The 19,538-nt window shown below is 47.3% G+C and overlaps 1 protein-coding gene across 1 annotated transcript in view; it reads left to right on the plus strand.

The window, feature by feature from the left end:
- LOC144671809 (polyunsaturated fatty acid 5-lipoxygenase-like) overlaps positions 1 to 5,043 on the plus strand; it is a 41,965-nt gene extending 36,922 nt beyond the window's left edge. The window contains exons 11-14 of the mRNA XM_078533855.1: positions 603 to 733; positions 2,551 to 2,651; positions 3,876 to 4,052; positions 4,864 to 5,043. Coding sequence (XP_078389981.1) covers positions 603 to 733; positions 2,551 to 2,651; positions 3,876 to 4,052; positions 4,864 to 5,043 — 589 coding nt within the window. The remainder of the gene's footprint in view (positions 1 to 602; positions 734 to 2,550; positions 2,652 to 3,875; positions 4,053 to 4,863) is intronic.
- The last annotated feature ends 14,495 nt before the right edge of the window (positions 5,044 to 19,538 follow it).

The following is a 19,538-nucleotide window of genomic DNA, read 5'->3' on the forward strand; positions in this document are numbered from 1 at the left end:
TGTGAGATCAAAAGGCAGCTGCAAGCCTCCAACTGGTTCCACAGGAACCAAGTGAAAAGAACCTCATTTTGGATTTGTTAAGTGAAAATGCTTTGCCTGGTGTTTGGTTACCTCCATGGGTTGCTGTTGCCTTCATGGAGATTAGTTTGGGAATTTGTTAAAAGTTATGATAGTAGTAATTTGTAGCCATGTGTATATTTATTTTAACCTGTGTAAATTAATAAAATGTTTCCTTTAGTCTAATGTAAAATCTCGAGAACTGGTGGTCTGATTCCTGAGTTTAGAGTCGTATCTCAAACATAACACTTAAAATTACAGGTTATGACAGTTGTTTAAAGTTTCTCTCTGGGATTTTTAAATAACTCCACTTTACCAACTGCATCAATCATAACACTACTTAGAACAGCACCAGGGGAACACGATCATGGTCCATTGTGGCTCAAGAAAACAATCCACCACCTCCTCCTTGGGGAAACTAGGGGTCAAAGTCAAAAAGCTGACCTTTCCATTTGTGCACAAATTTGAATAAATTTTAAAACATGAAAGGTAAAGTGCTTTTGCACTCATTACTGATCCTTAACGCATCTGAATGTAACCTTCAGCTTTGTCACCAAGATTGTGATGTATCACTATAAGAATGACAAAGAAGTAGAAGATGACTTTGAGGTTCAGGCCTGGATTAAGGAGCTCACTCAAGTTGGATTTGAAGGCATTGGAGACATTGAAAAATCTGGTAAGTGAATGTAAACACAGGCATGAGCAAAAAAAAAAAACCATTCTTCTCCCTATGAAATCATTGAATCTGATAGCAGGGAAGGAGGCCATTCAGCCTGTCATGTCTGTGCCAGCTCTTTGGAAGAGCTATCCAATTAGTCCCACACCACAGCCTTTTTCCCATAACCCTGCAAATTAATCCTTTTCAAATGCACATCCACAGGGCAAAATCTTTACCTCGTCGGGTGGGCGTGCTCCCGACCCGCTCGAGCGTAAAATGGAGCACGTTGATGTCGGGCAAGCGACCCAACATCAAAGCGCAGTCACGCGATATTTCAGTCGGTGGGCACGCACCGGAGTTGGCAGCGTGCCCGCTGACAATGAAAAGGCCTATTCAGGTCATTAACAAGGGAATTAAAAGAAATTTTTCGCTGGAAAATGTTCATCTACCTGAGGCAGCTCTGTGCCTCGGAGATTTGCAAGTGCGCACTCCACGCATGCGCGAATTGTGCGCCTGCCCCGCTCGTCCCCCTCCCCTCCCCCCCATCCCACCCACCCACCACCACCCCCCTCCCCCTGCACAGGCAGCGCTGAGCGTTGCCGCTCGCTTTTCATGCTGGGCGGGCCTTAATTGGCCCGCCAGTGTGAAATCACCTTCCGGCCTCGACCGCAGGCAGCAATCAGCTTCCCAACTGCCTCCGCCTGCCCCCACCAAACCCGCCCGCCAAGGGCTAAATTCTGCCGGTAGTGTCTGTGGAATGAGCATTCACCTCACTTTCAGATAGTACACTCTAAATCATAAAAAAAACCCTCGGTGAAGACACTTTCCTTCATTCTCCTGCTAGTTCTTTTGACAATTATTTTTAATCTATCTAACCCCGTGCCGTACCTGTCCTGGGAGTGTTTGATGGAGACAGTGTAGAGGGAGCTTTACTCTGTATCTAACTCCATGTTGTACCTGTCCTGGGAGTGTTTGATGGGGACAGTGTAGAGGGAGCTTTACTCTGTACCTAACCCCATGCTGTCCCTGTCCTGGGAGTGTTTGATGGGGACGGTGTAGAGGGAGCTTTACTCTGTATCTAACCCCGTGCTGTACCTGTCCTGGGAATGTTTGATGGAGACAGTGTAGAGGGAGCTGGACTCTCAATAATATCTGGACTTCAAGATAAAATTATGAGGGGGTTTTACACAAACAAGGGTTGTATTCCCTGGAATTTAGAAGGTTGAGGGGTGGGGTTGGGGAAGGGGAGGACCTGATCAGAGTTTTTAAGATATTATGGGGAACAGATGGGGTAGATAGAGAGAAACTACTTCCGCTGGTTGGGGAGACTTGGAAGAGGTGGCAGAGACAGACTTTTTAGGAGTGAAATGATGAAACACTTCTACACATAAAGGGTGGGGCAAGTTTGAACTCTCTCCCACAAATGGCAATTGGTGCTAAATCAATTATAAATTTTAAGTCTGAGATTTTTAGATTTGCGTTAGCCAACTGTATGAAGAGAAATGGGGCAGGGGTTGATATATGAAGATGCAGATTAACCACGATCTATCTCACTGAATCGTGGAACAGACCTGAGGGTCTCATGGCTTCCTCTTCCTATGTTTCTCTGAAAATGGAGGTGGTGTAGAGTATCAGCCTGAAGAGTGGAACAGACTCGAGGGACCATATCACCTACTACTGCTCCCTTTATTTCTGTTCTTATAAATATTGAGAAGGTTTGACTTAAGTTTGTGCTTATAAACCCTCAGCCCAAGTACCCCTCAAGTGAAGCTCCCACCATTTATTCACTGATACATCCTCTCAGCGTTATTTTCCAAACTGTGCCTATCTTTCAGGATTTCCGACATCGTTCAGTACCAGGATGGAACTCTGCAAATTCCTCACCATGATTATCTTCGTCTGCAGCGCCCAGCACGCAGCCTTGAATAATGGACAGGTAACCATTCACACAGGCAAACTTTCTAACCAAGGGAGACAGAGGCAGAGAACGAGAGATAGAAAAAGAGAGACTAATAGAGAGAGAGAGACCGAGAGACAGAGACAGAGAACACGAGAGAGAGAGACAGGGAACATGAGAGAGAGAGAGACAGAGAACACGAGAGAGAGAGAGAGAGAGACAGAGAGAGACAGAGAACATGAGAGAGAGACACAGATAGAGAGAGAAAGAGTGAGAGAGAGAGACAGACAGAGAGAGAGAGAGAAAGAGCAAAGAGAGAGACAGAGAGGGATAAAGAAAGAGAGAGAGATATTCAGAGATAGAAAGAGACAGAGAGAGACAGAAATATGAGAGAGATACTGAGAGAGACAGAGAGAGAGAGAGACAGAGAGACCAGGCTTACAAATTGTATTACATGTGGGCAGTAATCTGAAGTCTGGCTGATTTTTACCTCACCTGGCCCAGGGTTCTGAGGTCAACAGCTTCCTTGGCTGAGATCAGCTGACAGTACAGAGATTGAACCTGAAACTGTCTGCTCTGTATGAGCTCAGTAGTACACTGGGCAGTGTTACCCATCGAGTGGGCTGGAGTAACGTTTCCCTGTTCCTATCTGATTCATGAGGAGCCGCGGAAAGTCTGAGGCCCAGCATCTCTCGAGCACACTGACAGAACCTGGGCCCGCCTGCTCCCTGTGCCAGTCTGCAGCTGGCTTCAGTGGCAGCTTGGCTTAATAATTGCAATCTCACCACTGAGTCAGAAGGTTATAGGATGAAACCCGACCTCAGGAGCTGACCACACAACCTAGACCAACTGTTTAGTGCAGTACTGAGGGAGTGCTGCTCTGTCAGAGGTGCCGTCTTTCAGATGAAAGGTCAAACAAGGGGCCAAGTTGCCTCCCTGGGTGAACGAAATGATCCAATGGCGTGATTCAAAGAAGAGCAAGGGGGTTCTGTTGATTCATTTCTGCACTTTCACTTTTAAATTCAGCCACAGAACGTAAACTCAAAGCGGCGTCAGAGCATGAGGTGTACTCAGGCTAGCAAGCAAAGTACCTTCCTCTCAGAATGTGAGCAGCAGTGACTGGGAGATTAGTCGCCCATTCCGGAGAGAGTCCTGGACATTCCTGGACGAAACTCTTTGAGATTGGGAGAGGTGCTCTGTCAATGAGAGTTCTTTCTGTCTTTCTACCTGACTGAATATGATTTTCCTTCCTTTGTTTAATAGTATGACTGGGGTGCCTGGGTGCCCAACTCGCCCTGCTCAATGAGAAAGCCTCCTCCCACTACCAAGAGGGCAGCAACTATGGAGTACATCATGAAATCAATGCCGGATGTTGAACAGTCCTGCCTCCAGATGGCAATTCTCTGGGTTCTTAATCACACACCCCGTGTGTGGGAAATGGTAAGGAATTGATGAATCAACTTGATTTCTTCCCCACTTTTGAAACGAGAGAGGGAGTCTGACTAGGGACCCATAGCAGAATCTGAAGGCTCACTACATTGATTCCAGAGATGAGAGTGTTGACTGATGAGGAGAAATTGAGTGGAACGGACTAATACTCTCTGATATTTAGAAGAAAGAGACATAAAAATTCTTCGAGAGCTTGACACGGCAGAAGCTGAGTGACCCTCGACTGGCTTGGCATCACAGTCAAGGACAGGCATTAAAATCAGGGATTCAGAAGAGACAGGATTGGACCTCAGAGGATTGTAGGGCCGAAGGAGGTTCCAGAGGTAGTGAGGCTGCGGAGAGACCAGTGTAATGGGGAGACAATGGTCAGCGAACTTAGGGGTGATGGATGAATGGGACGTGGCGCGAGTTAGAAGCAGAGCTTTGGATGATCCCAAGATTACGTAGGGTTAGAATGTGGGAGGCTGGCCAGGAGAGCTTTGGGATAGCCAAGTCTAGAGATAACAAAAGCATCGATGTGGGTTTCAGTACCAAATGAGCTGAGGCAGGGGTAGATTTGAATGAAATGGAGTTTGAAATAGGTGGTCTCAGCGATGATACAGACACGTGCTCAGAAGCTCACCTCAGGGTCAAGTAAACAATAAGCAATCTGGTTCCCTTGGATGTGAGGACGCTGCACGAAATGAGTTTGTGGGTCTCACCCCAACTCCTAGCGAACGTGGGCCCGACACTGTCCAGCTCCCCAGTTTATGACCAAACATGCCGAATCGGACTAAAAACAAACTGTTTTTATTCTTTGCAGAGTACGCTGGGCGATTACAGAGAGGAGTATTTCACTGAAGATAACGTGAAGAAAATCATCAAGGAATTTCAGGACGAGCTGAAGAAAATCGATTGCCTGATCCAGGAGCGTAACGAGAGCCTGGTCCTTAAATACGAGTACCTGCGTCCTGAGAACATTGAGAACAGCATCACCGTCTAATGGGCAGAGTGGCCTTGTTCATAGATAGGTATACAGATCCCTCCCGGATCCCTGATTGTTACCTGAGGGCTTTTTGGGCTATTATTCACTAAGGAGGGCTGGGGAGTTTTTGGGATCACTTTTTTTGTTAAAAATGCCAAGCTTGGTTTGTTTTAAATCAAACGATGTTAATATTATTGTGTTGTAATAAATGTTACAATACATCCTGAAGCTCCATCATGCCACACATTACATCATAGTTACACCTCCCTCCGTCCCATGACATCACTGCAGGAGCTCCTCAGGGTAGTGTCCTCGGCCCAACCATCTTCAGCTGCTTCATCATTGACCTTCCTTTCACCATAAGGTCAGAAGTGGGGATGTTCGCAGATGATTGCGCAATGTTCAGCACCAGTCACAACTCCTCAGATACTGAAGCTGTGTATGTCCATATACAGCAATTCAGGACCATATTCAGGCTTGGACTAATAAGTGGCAAGTAACATTCGCGCCACACAAGTGCCAGGGCAATGACCATCTCCAACAGGAGAGAATCCAACTATTGCCCCTTGACATTCAAGGCATTACCATCACTGAATCCCCAACTATCAACATCCTAGGAGTTACCATTTGCCAGAAACTGAACTGGACTAAATACTGTGGCTGAAAGAACAGGTCAGAGGCTGAGAATTCTGTAGAGAGTATCTCACCTCCTGACTCCCGAGAACCTCACAGAATCACATAATGTTAATGGCACAGAAGGAGGCCATTCAGCCCATCATGTCTGCACCAGCACTCCGAAATGAGCATTATGACCTAGTACCATTGCCCTGCCTTTTCCCTGTACCCTTGCACATTGTCCATCAACCTGACCACCGTCTACAAGGCACAAGTCAGGAGTGTGATGGAATACTCTTCACTTGTCTCAAACAACATACAGGATTGCTTGACATCATCCAAGATAAAGAAGTTTGCTGGATCGGTACCCATCCAACACCTTAAACATTCACTCCCTCCAGCACCGATGCACAGTGACAGCAGTGTGTACAATATACAAATGCGCTGCAGCAACTCACCAAACCTCCTTCAACAGCACCTTCCAAACCCGAGACCTCTACCATCTAGAAGGACAAGGGCAGCAGACACATGGGAACACCACCACCTGCAGGTTCCTCTCTAAGCCACTCACCACCCTGACTTGGAAATATATTGCCGTTCCTTCACTGTCGCTGGGTCAAAATCCTGGAACTCCCTCCCTAACAGTTAGGGTTGCCAACTGTGATTAAATGTATTCCTGGAGGTTTCCTCACATGATTTGCCCCTATGCTCCAGCCATTAGTCGGCCAACACATCCATCCTTGTGACCTACGGCCTTCCTACACCAATTGGAAAGCAAAAGACTCATTATCCAATTGGATGATGCTTGACTGTCAGCCACACAGCTGTTTTTACCCCCAGTTTCAATATTTTTACATTTGGTAAAGTGAAATGTTCAAAGAAAATGACAAAAGAAAAATGTTTTTTAATGTCCCGCTGATTTTTCTCCAGGATTTGCACATAGCAGTGTCCCTGGAGATTGATCTTCAATTCCTGGAAATGCCAGGCCAATCCTGCACAGTTGGCAATTCTAAGCACTGTGGGTGTATCCACACCACACGGACTGCACCGATTCCAGAAGCGGGGGGGCGGAGGGGTGCTCACTGCCACCTTCTCAGGGGCAATTAGGAAAGCTGGCCAAGATAGACCTGCACCCAGAAGGCAGGCACATTGACTGATTGGGTTGAGCGGGAAAGGCTGTTCCAAAACCACCATTCACTTCACAGTGGCTAATGGAGTCACTGTGTTCTTGTGGAATTTTCCACCTTTGATTCTCCTATGGATATAGATGAGGATCCTGCAAAGGAACACAATGTGTCAGATCTGGGCTCTGTGCTTGTCTCCTGCTGCAGCCTGCAACACTGTGTTCCAGCAACGCATCCTCCCTTTAGTTTTACAGTAGACTTGCCGTGGCGCTGCGGGTTAGAGATCCAATGGGATAGTGACAGTGGAGCTACACTGTCTCGGAGGAACTATTGGAGGCTTTACACACAAGGTGTATTTTTCTGCATGCATCGCACTTGCTTTCCATCACATTTCATTCATGCTTTAGTTTAAGACTCTTTGAAACAAAAAAAGAGGAGGGGTGAGGGAGAAAGATCGCAAGAGGAAAGAGAGAGAGGCAGAGATAAAGAGAGAGGGGAATAGAGGGACCGTGAGCGAAGAGAGGACGAGAAAGAGACAGGGAAAGATAGACCAAGGGAGGGAAGGAAAGGGAGAGAGAGAAAGGGAAAGTGAGAGAGAGGAGGAAGAGAGTGAGGAAGAGAAAGAGGGAGAGAGCAAGAGTGAAAGATGGATCCAAAGAAAAAGATAGAGGGAGCAGAGGAAAGAGAGATGGATAAAAAAGAGAGGGAGGGTAAGTGAGAGAGGGAGGGGAAGAGAAGGAAAAAGGAGAGAGTAAGAGGGAGAGAGAAAGTGAAAGTATTTCACTGCACCGGTGGGTGAGTCTTTTCACAGAAGTTGAAAAGACAGATTTCAAAGTAAGAAAACTGAAGCAGATGGAGATTATTTTTCTCCCCCAGTCTGTATCACTATCAAACTCTTCCTCAGCACGAGTGGAGCCTGTTCCTGGGGGACTGTTTCCTGCCGTCTGTACATAGATTAAAAGATTTCAGTGGAAATGTTCACCAGTGAAGTTAGTACATCAACGGGAATATTTGGGCATGTGGGAATGATTAGTTGTATTTGTTGTACCCTGATAGGGAAATGCGGGGAGAGGCCTAAGGCCTGTTTGCCCAAAGACCTACTCCAAGGCCTGTAAAGGGGAACTGTGAGTATCAAGCTTATGAGAACTGACCATGCATACAGAGTAAAGCTCCCTCTACACTGTCCCCATCAAACACTCTAAGGACACATACAGCACGGGGTTAGATACAGAGTCAAGTTCCCGCTACACTGTCCCTAACAAATACTCCCAGGGCAGGTACAGCATGGGGTTAGATACAGAGTAAAACTTCCTCTAAACTATCCTTATCCACACTCCCAGATGAGGGATCGCACAAAGTTGGAGATAGAGTAAAGCTCTCTCGACACTGTCCCCATCAAACACTCCCAGGGCAGGTACAGTACAGTATTAGATACAGGGAAAAATTGACTATACATTGTCCTATCAAATACCCCCAGACAGAAACAAAACTGAGTTACATGCAGAGTAAATATCCCCCTAGACTGTCCCATCAATGCACCCAGATCAGGTACAGCACTGCATTACAGAGATACAGAGTAAATCTCCATCTACAGTGTCATATTAAACAATCCAATCACAGGTGCAGCACGGCATTAGATACAGAGTAAAGCTTCCTCTACACTGTCCCCATCAAACACTCCCAGGACAGGTACAACATTGGGTTAGACAAAGATTCCTCTAATCTGTTCCTATCAACACAATTGTTTGATGGGACAGTAGAAAGGGAGCTTTACATTATATCTAGCCCCATGCTCTCCCTGCCCTGGGATTGTTTGAAGGGACAGAGCTTTACTCTGTATCTAACCCCTATTGTGTATCTGCCCTGGGAGTGTGTGATGGGGACAATGTAGGGATAATTTGATTCTATATCTATTCTGTATCCTGTGATTTGACAGCCATCACAGATGGGAAAATGTAGAGGAAGAATTACCCTGTACATAACCCTGTGCTGTACCTCTCCTGGGACTGTTTGATGGTGACTGTGCAGAACCAGCTTTACACTGTGTCCAAGCCCATACTGTATCAGCCCTGAGATTGTTTGAAGAAGAAGTGTAGAGAGAGCTTTATTCTATATCTAACCCTGTGTTTTACCCGTCCTGGGCATGTTCAATGAGATGGTTTAGAGAAAGCTTACTCTGTATCTAACCCTGTGCTGTAACCCTCCTGGGAGTTTTTGATGGGGACAGTGTAGAGGGAGCTTACTCTGTATCTAACCCAGTGCTGTAACCCTCCTGGGAGTGTTTGATGGGGACAGTGTAGAGGGAGCTTACTCTGTATCTAACCCAGTGCTGTAACCCTCCTGGGGGTTTTTGATGGGGACAGTGTAGAGGGAGCTTACTCTGTATCTAACCCAGTGCTGTAACCCTCCTGGGAGTGTTTGATGGGGACAGTGTAGAGGGAGGTCTACTCCATATCTAACCCTGTGCCGTACCTGCCCTGAGAGTATTTGATGGGAACAGTGGAGATGGAGCTTTACTCTATATCTAACCCATTGCTGTATCTTTCCTGGGAGTATCTAGGGAGAAAGTGCAGAGGGAACTTTACACTTTATCTAACACCATGTTGTACCAGTCCATGGAATGTTGATGGGGACATTTTAGAGGGATTTCTCAAATACCACAGTGGGCTGTTGTGAATACTGTTTTCTCTAAGAATAAGGAAATGAATCTGCAATTTAAAAAATCTCCCAGATGAAATGATTCACTTCTGTTTGCTATTGCATAACCCGTGTGTGTGTGTGTGTGTGTGCGTGCACGCACATGGCATGTTGCTCTCTCTGAATGTCTGTAAATCTCCACATACATCAGCTGGCTATTTTAGATTGGTTCATGGTGGCCATTTTCACACTAATCACAGCAAGACTTCCTTAATTGTGTACACCAATTGATGGAACAGTGTAGAAGGAACTTGACCCTTATAACCCTGTGTTATAACTGCCCTGCAGGTGTCTGATGGAACAGTGTAAAAGGAGATTTACTCTGTATCTACCCCTGTTATGATCCCAGCTGAGGTTACACCGGGACAAGCCCAGTCCCAGAATGGAACACAGCCTGATAGATCCTAACTTTTATTTTTGTTTGTTTTGATACATGGAGGGTAGCTACTGAACACAGTCACAGGCATCAGCTGATGAACTTTTAACAACAGAATAAAACATTTATTCAACAAGCAAAGATGAACTATATTACAATACTCCTTCGCCCACAACTATACCTTTACAGATATATACCAATTTGTAAGGATAACACAAGTTACAAAAGCTATCTTATACTCTAATGTTCACAGTAAGCACACAGCCCATGTAAACCTATGGCACCCTGTGGTCAGACACACCCCCACACTCTGAAACCAGGTGCAGGTGCCACCTCAAACAGACACCATGGATCTCTCATCAACTCCTCCCAGCCTGAGAATAAGGAGTCAGCCATTTAGGAATGAACTGAGGAGAAATTTCTTCACTCAAAAGGTCAGTGATCTTTAAAATTCCATGCAGTCATTGACTCTATGAAAGACCGAAATCGATCAATTGCTGAGGGAATCGGAGATATGGATACTCTTCAGGAAAGTGGAGTTGAGATGGAAAATCAGCCATGAACTTATTGAATGACAGACAGGCCCGAAGGGACGAATTAGCTACTCAAGCTCCCCATTGATGTCATTCATTACTCCCCCTGCAGGCGGCAATCCAGTTAACCCAGTTGCCGATCGCGCAATGGCGGCTTTGCTCCCCATAATCCCCCGCGGCGGGGAAAGGCCTCCATCAGTGACACGGGCCGCGTTGCACTCTGGGATGGGGAACACATGGCACATGCGCAGCTCCTTCAACCGCAGTTGCTTTTTATTAGTTTTTTTTTTAATTAGTCACCTCCTCGACGGTCGGATTTTCTGTTCCCTCTCGATTCTGAAGAGTCGCTTCTTCCATTCGCCATTCGATTGAAAATAAACGGGAGGAAGTGGCGGTGACGTCACGCCAACATGGCGGCCGCCTATGGCCAGTTTTCGACAAAGAGCAGCGGCCGGGCCGGGGACGGGCAAGAGGTGACTCTGAGTGGGCCAAAGGGGGAGGAGGGTCTAAGGAGAGTTAGAGCGTCGCCCTAGCGGACAGGAGGGGAAACAGCCGCAGGAACAGTCTCTCTTCCCACCCTTTGAGTGAAAAAAATTCTCCTCAGCTCAGTCCTAAATGGCCAACTTATTGAGGGAAACATTCACCCAGCACCAACCCCTCCAAGCTCCTTAAGAATTTCAAACATTTCAATTAGATCACTTCTCATTCCTCTGAATTGTACGAAATATTGGCCCATTCTACTCAATCTCTCATCACAGGATAATTGTCTCATCCAAGAATCTGTCTAGTGAACCCTCGTTACGCTCCCTCTGAGGCATTTATTTCCTTCCTTAGGGAGGGGGACCAAATCCCGTGTGACTCTCCACTTGCCTGGATTAGCACAGCTCCAACAACACTCAAGAAGCTCGGCACTATCCAGGAAAAGCAGTCAACTTCATTAGCACCCCATCTACAAACATTCATTCCTTCCCCTACTGATGCACAGTAGCAGCAGTGTGTTCCGTCAACAAGATGCACTGCAGGAACTCACCAAGGTTCCTTCACAGCACCTTCCAAACTCACGACCACTACCATCTAGAGAGGCAAGGGCAGCAGACATCTGGGAACACCACCATCTGGAAGTTCCCCTCCGAGCCACTCACCATCCTGACTAGGAAATATATCGCCATTCCTTCACTGTCGCTGGGTCAAAACCTGGAATTCCCTCCCTAACAGCACTGTGGATGTACCTACACCATATGGACTGCAGCAGGTCAAGAAAGCAGCTCACCACCACCTTCTCAAGAGTAAGTAGGGATTTGCTACAAATGCTGGCCTGGACAGTGATACCCACATCCCATGAATGAATAAAAAAAACTGTATACATTACCCTAAATACGGGTATAAATAGAGAGTAAATCTCCGTCTACACTGTCCCCATCAAACACTCCCTGGGCAGGAACAGCACAGGTTTGATACAAAGTAAATCTCCCTCTACACTGTCTCCATCAAACATTCCCAACTCCCAGGACAGGTAGAGCACAGGGTTAGATACAAAATAAAGCTCCCTCTACACTGTCCCCAGGACAGACACATCAGCATGTGAGATACAGAATTTAGCGCCCTCTGAACTCTCCCCATCAAACAGTCCCATGACAGGTACAGCACTAGGACTGTTACACGGTAAAGCTCACTTTCCAAAGTCCCCATCAATACAGCACCGGGATAGATTAAGAGTAAAACTCCCTGTGTACCATTACCATTAAATACTCTGAGGACAGACACAGCACGGGGTTATATGCAGAGAAAAGTTCCTCTGTCCCAACCAATGCTCACACATCTGGTACAGCACGGGGTTCAAAGCAGAGAAGAGCTTCCTCTACACTGTCCCCATTAAACACTCCCCAGGGCAGGTACAGCACGGGGTTAGATACACAGTAAAGCTCCCTCTACACTGTCCCCATCAAACACTCCCAGGGCAGGTACAGGACGAGTTAGTAAATCTCAGTCTACAGTGTATGGCCAGCAGGTGCTTGACCCATATTCCTGTTTTAATGACCCTTCATTCCTGCTTCATTCTCTGTGTTCTGTCCTTCCCCTCACTGTTCACCAGTCAGCTGTGCGCTGTGGAAACAACCTCCTTCTATTTATGAGTTTCTTAAACAGTGCAATGAGTGTGTGGAGGCTAATGCCTCTAAGTCAGCTGCGGTTCAGTGGGTAGCACTCTCCTCCCACACCAAAGACTTTAGCTAGACTAATACATCCAAGTACTGAGGGAGAGTTACACTATTCAAATGTGCTGTCTTTCAGACCTTGTCAGAAGCAGTAAGGGCTGCAATGGGTGATCTTTTGTGTCTGGGTGCATAAATGAATTAACAAAGGTTCAAAGCCTCTCTCCTCCCTGAACCTGCTTCACTTCCTTGTCATTAAAGTGATACAACCCCACCCTCTGCTGGTGGAGCCCAGTTACTACAGGCACTGATCTTTGAGTCTCAAGAGAAGTTCAGGAACTGGATGGTTGCATCTGGAGACAGATTGATGAAGTGTGAATATTGAACAATATTGTAATGGATTAAAGTTTGTAGCGGGAGCCCGGGTGGTGCATTCGCCCTTTTATCACCAGACACTTTCCCTGAACTGCGATAAGAAATATCCTTTTGAAAATCTATTTTACAGCATTTTGCCATATATTGACAAAGTTTTTTTGAAATGGCTTCAATATTTATCAAAGCGTTTCTCAGATTTCCGTTAAACACGGAACACCTCACTCTCTCCATGCTGAACTTGTGTCTTTCTTGATGTTCCTGTCATTTTGGATAAATGCTGTGTGATGCTCACTCCCTCTTGTTGAATTCCTGATGGTTTCCCGTCTGTTGGTGCAGTAGCGTCCATTTGCCAGCAGAGGGTGGCAGTGATAAAAACAAAAAGCTAAAAGCTACTGCGGATGCTGGAAATCCAAAACAAAACAAAAACAGAATTACCTGGAAAAACTCAGCAAGTCTGGCAGCATCGGCGGAGAAGAAATCAGTCAACGTTTTGAGCCTTCATGGCCCTTCGGCAGAACTGCAGCATAGTTTCAACAAGGGAGAAATATAAATTGGTTTAAGGTGGGTGGGGGGGAAGAGACACATTGAGGGTGTGGTGTGAGCAGATAATAATCAAAAGATGTCACAGACAAAAGGGTCAAAGAGGTGTTGAAGGTGGTGGTCTTTGAGAAAAGTGCTAATTAAGAATGGAAAACAGGATATTCAAAGTACAGCTCTAGTGGGGGTGGGGTGGAAAGACTAAAGGTTTTAGTTTTAGATTTAAAAATAATGGAAATAGGTGGGGAAAGAAGAATCTATATAAATTATTGAAAAAAAAGGCAGGTGGGGGGGGAAAGAAACGGGGTGGGGATGGGGGGAGGGGGAGTTTAAGATCTAAAGTTGTTGAATTCAATATTCAGCCCAGAGGGCTGTAAAGTGCCTAGTCGGAAGATGAGGTGCTGTTCCTCCAGTTTGCGTTGGGCTTCACTGGAACAATGCAGCAAGCCAAGGACAGACATGTTGGCAAGAGAACAGGGTGGAGTGTTAAAATGGCAAGCGACAGGGAGGTTCCAACAACTCATCGACTCCAACACCCATCTGGGACCCTCCACCCCTGCTTGTCCCTCCGTCCTCACCCCATCTTCCAATCCCAGCCCCAGCCGCGTATTCACTATACCCCCTGACCTTCCCCTCTCCGATGCTGAACGTTCAGTGCTCAGCAAAGGACTTAGTTTCATACCCTTACGCCCTCATCTCAATGAATTTCGGGCTCGGCATGATGCTGAACTCTTCTTCCGCCGTCTTCGTCTCCGTGCTCACTTCTTTGGGCAGGAGTCCTCTCCCCGTTCAACGGATCCTTTTACCCACCTCCAATATTCTCCCTCCACTTGGACCCCTCCCTCTGGATTCTTACCTTCTCTTGATCTTTTCATTGAGAACTGTCGGCGTGACATTAGCCGTCTCAATTTCTCTGCTCCTCTCACCCACTCTAATCTGTCTCTCTCTCAACTCACTGCACTCCGTTCTCTCAGGTCCAACCCCAACATTGTCATCAAACCCGCTGACAAGGGTGGTACTGTTGTTGTCTGGCGCATTGACCTCTACCTCGCGGAGGCTGAGCGTCAACTCGCAGACGTTTCCTCCTACCTCTCCCTGGACCATGACCCCACCACAGAACATCAAGCCATTGTTTCCAGGACTGTCACTGACCTCATCTCCTCTGGAGATCTTCCTCCCACAGCTTCCAACTTGATAGTCGCCCAACCTCGGACGGCCCGCTTCTACCTTCTACCCAAAATCCACAAACAGAACTGTCCTGGCAGACCGATCGTGTCAGCCTGTTCCTGCCCCACGGAACTCATTTCTCGTTATCTTGACTCCCTTCTCTCTCCCCTTGTCCAGTCCCTTCCCACCTACATCCGTGATTCCTCTGACACCTTACGTCACATCAACAATTTCCAGTTCCCTGGCCCCAACCGCTTCCTCTTCACCATGGATGTCCAATCCCTCTACACCTCCATCCCCCACCAGGATGGTCTGAGGGCCCTTAGCTTCTTCCTTGAACAGAGGCCCCAACAATCCCCATCCACCACTACTCTCCTCCGTCTGGCTGAACTTGTTCTCACACTGAACAATTTCTCCTTTAACTCCTCTCACTTCCTCCAAATAAAAGGTGTGGCTATGGGTACCCGCATGGGCCCCAGCTATGCCTGTCTCTTTATGGGGTATGTGGAACATTCCTTGTTCCAGTCCTACTCCGGCCCCCTCCCACAACTCTTTCTCCGGTACATCGATGATTACTTCGGTGCTGCTTCATGCTCTCGTCGGGACCTGGAAAAATTTATTAATTTTGCTTCCAATCTCCACCCCTCCATCATCTTCACATGGTCCATCTCTGACACTTCTCTTCCCTTCCTTGACCTCTCTGTCTCAATTTCTGATGATAGACTGTCCACCAATATCCATTACAAGCCTACCGACTCCCACAGCTACCTCGACTACAGCTCCTCACACCCCGCTTCCTGTAAAGAATCCATCCCATTCTCTCAGTTCCTTCGCCTCCGTCGCATCTGTTCTGATGAGGCTACCTTCAAAAACAGCTCCTCTGACATGTCCTCCTTCTTCCTTAACCAAGGTTTTCCATCCACGGTCGTTGACAGGGCCCTCAACCGTGTCCGGCTCATATCCCGCGCATCCTCCCTCACGCCTTCTCCTCCTTCCCAGAAACATGATAGGGTCCCCCTTGTCCTCACTTATCACCCCATCAGCCTCCGCATTCAAAGGATCATCCTCCGCCATTTCCGCCAACTCCAGCATGATGCCACCACCAAACACATCTTCCCTTCACCCCTCTTGACGGCATTCCGTAGGGATCGTTCCCTCCGGGACACCCTGGTCCACTCCTCCATCACCCCCTACTCCTCAATCCCCACTTATGGCACCTCCCCATGCCCACGCAGAAGATGCAACACCTGCCCCTTCACTTCCTCTCTCCTCACCGTCCAAGGGCCCAAACACTCCTTTCAAGTGAAGCAGCATTTCACTTGCATTTCCCCTAACTTAGTCTACTGCATTCGTTGCTCCCAATGCGGTCTCCTCTACATTGGAGAGACCAAACGCAAACTGGGCGACCGTTTTGCGGAACACCTGCGGTCTGTCCGCAAGAAAGACCCAAACCTCCCTGTCGCTTGCCATTTTAACACTCCACCCTGTTCTCTTGCCAACATGTCTGTTCTGAGGGTGGCAGTGTATCACTTTAATCACAAGAGAGAGAAACAGGTTTGAGGAAGAGACACTTTGACCCTTTTTAAAATTCATTCACCCGCGGTCAAAAAAAATTTCCCATTGCAGCAGCTCCAGCTGCAACTGAAATGAATTTTAGGCTTTTCCACACCCAATGCCAAATCAGTTCCTGAAATGATCTTTTCCCTTTTTCTCCCTCTAATGGTCTTTCCCTTTAGGTATTGATCCAATTTCCAATTGAAAGTTAATATTGACAGCAGCTGATTGACAGAATGAGTGAGGGGGAGAGGGGGCAGGATGATGTACCTGGGCAGGTGAGTGAGGGGGAGAGGGGGCAGGATGATGTACCTGGACAGGTGAGTGAGGGGGAGAGGGGGCAGGATGATGTACCTGGACAGGTGTTTGAGGGGGAGAGGGGGCAGGATGGTGTACCTGGACAGGTGAGTGAGCTTGTGTGTGTGGGTGTATTCCAAGCATTACATGCAAGATCAATTTTTGTCTAAACCATCCCCATCAAACACTCCCAGGACAGGTACAGCACTGAGTTAGATACAGAGTAAAGCTCCCTCTACACTGTCCCCATCAAATACTCCCAGGATAGACACACCACAGGTTTAGATACAGAATAAAAGCTCCCCCTACACTCTGCCCATCAAACAGTCCCATGGTAGATACAGCACAGAGCCAGATGCACAGCAAAGCTCCCTCTACAATGTCTCCATCAAACACTCCAAGGGCAGGTGCACTCTGGGGCTAGATACAGAGTATATCCCATTTCCGTAGGGACCGTTCCCTCCGGGACACCCTGGTCCACTCCTCCATCATCCCCAACACCTCAATCCCCTCCCATGGCACCTTCCCATGCAACCAGAGAAGGTGCAACACCTGCCCCTTTACTTCCCCCCTCCTCACTGTCCAAAGACCCAAACACTCCTTTCAAGTGAAGCAGTGCTTTACTTGCACTTCCATCAATTTAGCCTACTGCGTTCGTTGCTCCCAATGTGGTCTCCTCTACATTGAAAGACCAAACGCAGACTGGGTGACCACTTTGTGGAACACCTTCGGTCTGTCCACAAGCATGACCTAGACCTCCCTGTCGCTTGCCATTTCGACACCCCACCCTGCTCTCATGCCCACATGTCTGTCCTTGGCCTGCTGCAATGTTCCAGTGAAGCTCAACACAAACTGGAGGAACAGCACCTCATCTTCCAATTAGGCACTTTACAGCCTTCCGGACTGAATATTGAGTTCAACAACTTCAGATCATGAACTCTCTGCTCCATCCCCGCCTCTTTTTGATCCCTTTTTTTCAAATGTTTTCTTTTTAATTTATATATATATATTTTTCCACCTGTTTTTATTATTATTATTTTTAAAATTTATTTCCATTCATTGTTTCAACCCTACCTTTTAGCCACTTTGATCTTTTTCCCACACTGTCCCCTCCCCCTGCCCCACTCCCACTAGGGCCATCTGTCACTTGCTCATCCTGCTTTCCACTCTTAATGTCACCATTAGCACCTTCTTCAGCCAGTATCACCATCATCAACACCCCTTCAACCTTTTGCTTATGACATCTTTTGCAATCTCTCCTTTGCCTCCACCTATCACTGGCCTTCTATCCAGCTTCACCTGTCCCACCCCCCTTAAACATTATATATTTCACCGCATTTTTATTTCTCTTTCATTCTGAAGAAGAGTCATACGGACTTGAAACATAAACTCTGTCTTTCTCTCCACAGATGCTGTCAGACCTGCTGAGTTTTTCCAGCAATTTTTGTTTTTATAACCCCTTTACACTGTCCCCTCAAGCACTCGCAGGGCTCAGACACCATGGGATTAGATATAGATTAAATATCCCTTTATACTGTCACAATCAAACAGTCCCAGTAGAGGTACAGCACTGGGTTAGATACAGAGTAAAGCACCTGCTAGTCTCCCCCCATCAAACACTCCCACGGCAGGTCCAGAATGGGGTTAGATACAGAGTAAATCTCCCTCCACCTGCCTAGGGAGCATTTGATGGTGACAGTATAGAGGGAGCTTTACTCTGTATCTAACCCCGTGCTGTACCTGTCCTGGGAGTGTTTGATGGGGACAGTGTAGAGGGAGCTTTACTCTGTATCTAACCCCGTGCTGTACCTGTCCTGGGAGTGTTTGATCGGAAGATTGTAGAGTGAACTTTATTCTCTGTCTAACCCCTTGCTGTATTTGCCTTCCGAGTGTGTGTGCATGCTTGTGTGTGTGCATATGTGCACATGTTATATGTGTGCGTATGTTGTGTGTGTTTTTTTATTCATTCACAGGATGTGGGCTTCATTGGCTGGGCCAGCATTTATTGCCCATCCCTAGTTGCCCTTGAAAATGTGGTGGTGAGCTGCCTTCTTGAACCGTTGCAGTCCATGTGGTGTAGGTACACCCACAATGCTGTTAGGGAGGGAGTTCCAGGATTTTGAACCAGCGACAGTGAAGGAACAGCCGATATATTTCCAAGTCAGGCTGGCAAATGGCTTGGAGGGGAACTCGCAGGTGGTGGTGTTCCCATCTATCTGCTGCCCTTGTCCTTCTAGATGGTAGAGGTCGTGGGTTTGGAAGGTGCTCTTTAAGGAGCCTTGGGGAATTCCTGCAGTGCATCTTGTAGATGGTACACACACTGCTGCTACTGTGCGTCGGTGGTGGAGGGAGTGAATGTTTGTGGATGGGGTGCCAATCAAGCGGGGCTGCTTTGTCCTGGATGGTGTTGTGCTTCGTGAGTGTTGTGGGAGCCGCACTCATCCAAGCAAGTGGGGAGTATCCCATCACACTCCTGACTTGTGCCTTGTAGATGGTGGACAGGCTTTGGGGAGTCAGGAAATGAGTTACTCGTCACAGGATTCCTAACCTCTGACCTGCTCTTGTAGCCACAGTATTTATATGGCTGGTCCAGTTCAGTTTCTGATCAATGGTAACCCCCAGGATGTTGATAGTGGGGGATTCAGTGATGGTAATGTCATTGAAAGTTATGGGGCGATGGTTAGATTCTCTCTTGTTGGAGATGGTTATTGCCTGGCACTTGTGTGGCACGAATGTTACTTTGGCTCCTTTCCCCACAATCCCCCGGGGCTGGGAAAGGCCTCTATCAGTGACACGGACCGCGTTGCACTCTGGGATGGGGAACACACCGCACATGCGCAGCTCCTTCACCCTCTTAACCCGCAGCTGATTTTTATTCGTTTTTTTTATTATTACTCACCTCATCGACGGTCAAATTTTCTGTTCCCTCTCGATTCTGAAGAGTCGCTTCTTCCATTCGCCATTCGATTTAAAATAAACGGGAGGAAGTGGCGGTGACGTCACGCCAACATGGCGGCCGCCTATGGCTAGCGTTAGACAAAGAGCAGCGGCCGGGCCGGGGATGGGCAAGAAGTGACCGAGGAGAACC

This window comes from Cetorhinus maximus, chromosome 34 (genome assembly GCF_964194155.1).
Source record: "Cetorhinus maximus chromosome 34, sCetMax3.hap1.1, whole genome shotgun sequence".
Lineage (NCBI taxonomy): Eukaryota > Metazoa > Chordata > Chondrichthyes > Lamniformes > Cetorhinidae > Cetorhinus > Cetorhinus maximus.